The sequence below is a fragment of the Thunnus thynnus genome, chromosome 18, assembly GCF_963924715.1.
Source record: "Thunnus thynnus chromosome 18, fThuThy2.1, whole genome shotgun sequence".
NCBI classification, from domain to species: domain Eukaryota; kingdom Metazoa; phylum Chordata; class Actinopteri; order Scombriformes; family Scombridae; genus Thunnus; species Thunnus thynnus.
This window is the reverse complement of record NC_089534.1, coordinates 13001789-13009352: the sequence shown is the minus strand read 5'-3', so window position 1 is coordinate 13009352 and position 7564 is coordinate 13001789. Positions and strand designations below refer to the sequence as shown.

Genomic DNA, 7564 nt, shown 5'->3' with positions numbered 1-7564 from the left:
TCTGACATGACCACGGAGCAGACTGTAAACACAGGACTTCCAGGTCTGGGCTTGTTCCCGGCCAGCAGTTATATAAGCCTGTGCACCTAGATAGACTCTTGACTTGAATCCCATCCAAGGTACAAGCTGCTCCGGCCAATGTTTGGGAGTGTCCAATGTATGTTTGTATATATGTAGTCCAGGGACCTGTTCCAAAAAGCTGGTTTATTGAGTTATCTGGATAATACTGCTGAATAAAACCCAGTTAAAGTGGAACTGATGGGAAAAGGAAGGTAATCTAGGTACGTGTAACTCTGTAAGCCTGTTTCTTGGAACAAGCCCCAGGCATGTACAGTATGGCTATCAAATGTGGCATGTGTACACAGCTGACATATCCACATCTCCACTGATATTTTATATAGAACTGTGTTTTACTTTGTGACCCGTCAAAAGAAAACAGTGTCTCCTTTCACTGCAAGTTATATAAGTTTGTGTTGTTGTTTCCTTCTCAGATTGTTTAATTTCAAGCATTTTTAAAGATATAGAGGTCAAAATGTTCAGTTTTACCTTGGAAAAAGGCACAAATTACAGAAAATCTGTTTAAAAAAAAGTCTATTCGCCCCCCCCCCCCCCCCGCCCCCTTAATCTTGTGACACCTCAGATATATCTTGATTGTTAACAGGATGATTTTGGCCATGCGATTTTGTAAGTCAGCCATTACAGCTTTTCCAGAGATGGATGTGAATACACAATACTCCCCCATCTTCCAGATGAAAAAAAAGGTACCGTTTTATACTGCACGCATCTTCAGAGATTAAAGGCGTGTAATTTAACAAGCCATATCCAAGCGTTGATACAATCAGCACAAGATGTTGGCTGGCATTAGATTACAGAAAAGGAGGACACATCCCACTTACTCACATGAGTTAAGACAAACAACAAAAGTGATTTTTATCTTTTATTTGCCTTTACAGTGAATGGAAAAGTTACTACAAGCAACTTTTTAAAAAGAACAGGTCTGCACCATAAAAATCATCACAGCAGCCGTTTGGTGAATTGCGAATAGGTTGAACTGCTACAATTAATTTCTATACCGTCTGAATGGACTGGACGGAATTTGAACTGTGCAAATTAAAAAAAAAAAAAAAAAAAAAGGTCGATGTGCATTTTATGAAACAGAACTGCACAGATGTTTACAGGCAACAATTCATTGATATTGCAACTCATGTAAAAAAAAGCACCAGGCTTTACATTACAATGTAAACATGAGGTCATGCTTCAGGAAAAAAAACAAAACTAACTCCACTTAAGTGTCACACTTCCCTTTTGTTATCACTTCAGTATAGGGGTATAACGGTACACTGGGTTCACAGTTCGGCACAGCGGGGGGGTGGGGATGTAACATTTTGGTCTTACATTTTGACAAATGTAAAGATCCAACAATGACTCATCGATTGTAACTTTTACTGACAGTTTAGTTTTGCTGCAGTGGAAAAAGGAATATGACCTGTTTCTTGCAAGGAGTCAGGACACCTGCTTTATGCCGATTTATGGTCCAATTGTATCTGAAGTAGTTGAAACTAGCTCCACCTCCAGCAGCTACAACAGTAACATGCTGCTTACCGAACCGTGATCATTTGGGACGAATTCACGTACCGTTACACCCCTACTTCAGTAGCATTCAATAACACTGCATGGTAGTTATGAATATATTTTTAACATCATAATGTAGAGTTGGACCGCATGACTGATGAAAAGCTTCAGTGTTGTGGGTGTGTGTTTGTGTGTTTTGCGCATGTATCCACTATTAGCTAGTGAGACAAAGGGTACAAGCCACTGGGCTACCAACAGAAACAGATAGACCACCATGGTCATGGCTGCTGCCTCGATGGAGAACAGGTGATGGTCCTCCACCTGTGGGCAGCTGCTCCTCATGAACTCTGCCAGTCGGAGCAGGTACTCCAGGTTGTGGCCCGTCTTCCCTCTGCACATAACGATCTGGGCAGCAATCTCCGCTGGGCTGGCCTTCCCCAGGTAGAGAGCGTTGTCAGCGGTGGCGATGTACACCAGCGCCTGAACTGGAGACTGATCCTCCCCCTCGGGGAAGAAATCAACCATCTCGGTGATGTAGCCACCGCAGACCGTCTCACGCACATTCAGGTACTGCAGGGACTTCTCCACTTGAGCGCCGGTCACCTCGAACGCCACACCCCAAGTGCTGGCCTGTGACAAGAAAAAATAAAAAAACTTGTTAAGACATATGATTCAGAGGGGAGAGATAACAATGAACCCTTGAAGCTTGGAAACTCCAGTAAACCAATAGGAAGTAGGGCTTTCCACTTACGTCATCATCCTTGATTAGAGTCACCACTCTTCCGGGCTGCAGAGAGAAGAAGAAGAGAAATAAGTCTTGCGTCATGGACAACGCCTGGTAGTCAGGCCACAACCAGCAGCATCACAGCGGCTGGTTTGCCAACAACACAAGCAAATCATCATGTGCCAAAGTAAGCAAATACACTCTGAATCTTACCGTCTCGTCGTTTCCGCGGTGGAAGTTATCTCCGTGCCAGAAGCGTCTCTTGTAGCCTTGAATGTAACCGACTTTGCTCCTCTTGTACTCGAAGTCAGGTTTCCACACCAGTGACCCGTACCCGAAGATCCACAGGCTTCTCTTCTCGGGGATTATGTCAGACTTCATTTTGTTCGGTAGTGTTTGACGACGTTGAGATGAATTTATGGATCACTTTTTTCCCTCTCTCTCTCTTTCAACCACTGTTGAGCTAAGGCGACTAGCTAGCTAGCGTCAGCTTCCTCCGGTCCAGTAGTAGAGGCACCGGTTGGCTCGCCGGTATACCGCGGACGGTATTGGAGCCCAACTGCTTGGCAGTTGCGAAGATGGAGTTTCGCGGTTGATTTTTCTGTGCACGATGCATTGCCATTGCATTAGTGGTGCCGCATTATGCCTTAAAAATCCATGGCAGCCGCCTTGGCCTTCAGATCAATTAAAAATGTCAAAAACCGCTTTGGCCGGCTGCTCCGCCAGCCAGTGAAAACTCGACTTTAAGACTAACGAATGAAACGATCGAGGCCTGATTAGATAATTTTAGCGTTTCAAACACCTTACTGTTAGCCCGGCCTTTGTCTTCAAGCGGCAGTGATTTGAAGTGTTTCCTCGATAACATGGCGAAGCTGTGCTCATCTATTTATACAGCCAGGGCAATTGGGCGTATCCACTTCTGTATTTTTGACCAATAGGAATTAAGGTACGTTTTTTTACCCAATAAGATGTTGGTGCGCTGAATAAGGCAGGACTTTCAAGCCAAACTCGTTACACTATTGGCTAAAATTTTATGTGAGCCGCACACTCCTACCATAACAGGATTGGCCGATGAACTGTCACTTCAATTGACTCAATTTATGATTGGTCGCCCGTGTTGTCATTCTCCGAAGATATTTCAATGTGGTTTACTGTTCTGGCTGATGCAACTTCCCACAGCATTACAGAGCAGCTGCAACAGGGCAACAAACCAAGACGTTGCATCAGATGGGATACAGGGCAGGGTCCTAAATAGGACGGTGTCAGATGCGTGTGTATAATATGTGTCAAAATTATATTTAAGTTAAACTCAAAATAAATTAAATGACCAAACACAGTCATGAAATGTGAGTCTGTTGATTAGCACCCTACATGGATGTTTACATGAGCCAGGGATTGAGAGGGCTTTAATCTAGTGACGTAGCTCAAAGATCAAATACCAAGACAAAGGTCACCTACCACTGAGGATCCCTCACTTCACTCCTAAATCATTTCCTCCAGAACAAGAGAGAAATCTGATAAAGCGAGGTGGGCAGTTATTTTTACTGTCAAATGTATTCTTTATAATGTACAAATACAGGTTGGACATTGTAATGTTTTTATACCTACAGCAGGAAGGGTAACTTTGACAGGCCACATATGATGGTCACCACTGGGTCAGCTATCATTTCAAATCTAAAACTAAATCCACCTTTGTAACCACACATGGCAGTGCCTTTTTATATACTGTACTCAACAAGCATCCTACTTGGACAGCCAAATCAAGGTTAATAAAAGGAACGCAGGATTTCTGTCTTTCTCTCGGGATAGCACGGGGCAGACATGGTCTGCTGGTCCCTGTTCCTTCCACTCCCTTGTGCAATGTGTATAGCATTCTTACATTCTTGAAGGTCCGATACTCCCCTCTTCATGACAGGGCCTCAAGATCAAGGAGCGCACTGTAACGCTTAAAGATATCTATTTGATTTGACTAATTTGGATGGCGTTTTAAAGTTTATCTGAAGCTAATATGAAGCTTCAGATAAACTTTTAAATACATATTTTACACAGAAGGAGGCTTGTGGATTTTGGCCCCGATCACTTTCGTTGTAAGTGCATCATGAAGGGATCTTTTATTGGCCAGGAGGAATGATTACAGCAAGAAAAAACATGTGTCACTGTCATTTGGACACGTGAATATTGTTTTAAGACAGAGGTTGATATGGTGCTTTAGTAGTGCGTATCTCCAACAAGGTTTATTGTTTTACCACAAGCCCGTTGACAGATAAGCACGGAGCTTTCAAGGCCCCTGGAGCCTCGACACCAGGTTTAGATCGTGAACAACCCACGTGCATTTGTGAATCAAAACCGCCAAAACACTAACCGCAGTGGAGACCCAACAAACACACAGGAAGATGATCAAGATTGGTGGATCCGATATGATAGCAGAGGCTCATCTGTGCTCAATTAATAGATTATCTATAAATAGCTGGCATTATCTGCCTTGATAAGAGGGCAGACAACTGTATCAGCTCTTCATAAAGCTAAAGCACCATACAATGCTGGCCTTTCGGGCAACCCCGTGTCATGCACAAGCTCCCATCCCATCATGCTTTGGCCTTTGATGTCCATCCATTCCTCATGCCTGCAGCTATAGTATCACAGGGCCACTAAATGCCTCACTGCCAGCTCTGCCTGTTAGCTAGTGCACTGCTTCTTCACTAGTGTATTTATGAATGACCCACCTGTCTATTTGTCTTTGCTGTCTAACAGATATATTCAAAATAGGTCATTTCAAGCCCACAACCTTCACTTGTGTGGAATTTACCCTACCGTGCATTCTCAGTGTTCCAGCTCACAAGACATGAAGTATATCCAGAAAAACAAGATACTGACATGTTTACTGTAACATTCCTGAAGCAGTGAGGGGTGGGGGTTGTCATATAAGTATGATGACGAAATAAACATTAAGATCCTACAGAATACAACTGCACACAGATCTTTTAGAAATGTCTCAAATTGTTCCAGTAGGTTTATCTGAATAATTGTATGTTTAATGATTTTTTTTAAATTTATGGATGAATGCAACATCATATAAATCAGAATAAGCATGTTTGCATGTTTTAAATCTCAATAAAGTTGTCTAATTATGTAGCTCTAGACTTCAGTGTGCCTGAGGTATAATTTTGGCATGGACTGGCCACTTATGTCCTGTGTGTGGGTTTCTTACTGACACCTAGTGTTAATTAATGAGACGGCTACAAGCCCAGGAGGAGGCAAGGTTACACAACACTGCATAACAGCATCACACCATGTATCAGTTTAACCTGAAGACACATATATGTCCAAAATCATGCGTGGTCAAGAGCCAAATGAAGTTTTACAAAATATGTATGAAGACGTGAAAGAAAGCCGGAGCCAGAGCAAAGTAGCAGTTTTAGACTCTTGTTTTGTCGAGGAACTCCTCATTTGCATAAAGTGATAAAAAGATTGGAATTTCAAATCTGCTTCTTGATTCTCGTCTTATGACATCATTTCACAGATTTTTCCTTTTCCTACTTGACAATAAATGGTGCTGATTGGAGTGTTTGTCTGCTCTCTCACATGTTTTGAGGTGGTTTCCTGAAAACTCAAAGTCATCTGCGTGAGCAAGTGCAGACAGAAGAAAACGATGTGTGAGAAAACCAGTTGGCCTGCGCCGGCATGTTCTGAATTTTTTAATCAGAGAGGAAACAGGAACTGATGTCACTGGGTCACAAACAGGATGCTGTGATTATAACACAATGAAAATGCCTGGCCATGCTATGGGGACCCAGAGGCCAAAGAGCGGAGCCCTTAGCATGTGTGATCAAGTGTGAATGAGGGTGTGTGTCTGCTTATAGGTGTGAGTATGATCATGGTGGGAAGAAACTTCAAGTGCTATCAGGGAGGGTCAGGTAACAGACCAAAGCTGAGGGGGGGGGGCTTTAACTTGATGATTAACTGTTGTCATAACAAGTATGTTTTTCTTGAGCCAGACCGGAAGCTGTGCTGCTCCTAGGGCCAACGTATTTTACGTACACGCACGCACCCACACACACACACATACTAGCCCTTAGATGAGGATGCCTAGGTCAACAGGCTAACAGGATGTGTGTGAGGGAAAAGCCATCCAGATTCTCTGCTGAGTGTTGATTGCTGCTGATTAGGGGGTGTTGACTGTTGCAGGATTTCTGTTAATTGGAGTCAGGAGAGGTTTTGATAATGTGGATGACACATTGGCTAGATGAAAAAAAAAAAAATGGATTTGCAAACACACAATTGCAAATTCTAAGACTGATCAGAGTGTATTAGGAGGAAACTGTATGGAACAATTTCCAAAAGACAAGAAGGGCAAAGGGCAGTAAGATTGACCAGATTGGTCTGACAAGTCAACTTTTGTAAAATAGACATCTTTTTATTTATGTGGATTCATAGCAGATCCGCTGGCTCCCATCTGGTTTCCCCTCCCCTCCGGTGCCAGGCCCTCTCCCTAGCTTTGTTTGCAGGAGTGGGTGGTACAGAACTGGGCATTGAAATATTGCTCTTAACCCTGAAGGGGAGGCAGGCAGTTGGGGAGCCTGTAAGTGCTCGAGTGTGCATGTGTGTTTTTATGGGAGGAGGTCTGTGCACTCTGTGTCATGCACACGGGTGAGAGGCCTGGCATATGCTGTTGTTTTTATGGCACTACAGACTCACTCCTTGCTCCCCCACGGCATCTGTTTGGTTGGGCTGTGTGTGTGCGTGGTCGGGTGTGTGCGAGCATTATGAGGGGTGGTGGTGGTGGTTGGTGGGGGGGGGGGGCGTTCCCCTTTGCCCTGTGCCTGGCTTTGTTTCGCCATTTCCAGCTTGAGGGGGTGGTATCTGTGGAAACGGATTTGAATTTCAAGCCAATTTAGGGCCAGAGAGAGAGAGAGAGCGAGGGGCGGGTGAGTGGGGTGGGAGCCAAAGGCGTTTCCAGGAATTACTCAAAGTAGTGATGCTGTAGTCGAGGGGCTTTATATTTCTACCTAATGTCCAAAACATTACATGTGATGTGTGAATGTAGGAGAGCAGCTGGATTTCATATTCAGAAGCTTGGTCACAATTTAATTGATCTACTTGTGCAATATGGATTACAGTTTAAGCCTCAACACTCACTTTTAAATTGGGCCTAGATTTTAAAACAAATAAACAAATGAATACAAGACACATCTGATCATCATTTGTACTCAGTTTCATTGTTTAAAGTCTGTGTAAAGGAAAATCAGAGATTTCTTTTGAAACACATTA

At 43.4% G+C, this 7564-nt stretch overlaps 1 protein-coding gene across 1 annotated transcript; it reads right to left on the bottom strand.

The window, feature by feature from the left end:
- Nucleotides 1-924: 924 nt before the first annotated feature.
- On the bottom strand, nucleotides 925-3171 carry chac1 (ChaC, cation transport regulator homolog 1 (E. coli)). The gene is made up of 3 exons (XM_067571898.1): nucleotides 2510-3171; nucleotides 2324-2359; nucleotides 925-2202 (listed from the first exon to the last, which is right to left on the bottom strand). Exons 1-3 carry the CDS (start codon nucleotides 2675-2677, stop codon nucleotides 1681-1683), a joined length of 726 nt encoding a protein of 241 aa, XP_067427999.1. The 5' UTR covers nucleotides 2678-3171; the 3' UTR covers nucleotides 925-1680.
- Between the last annotated feature and the right edge of the window lie 4393 nt (nucleotides 3172-7564).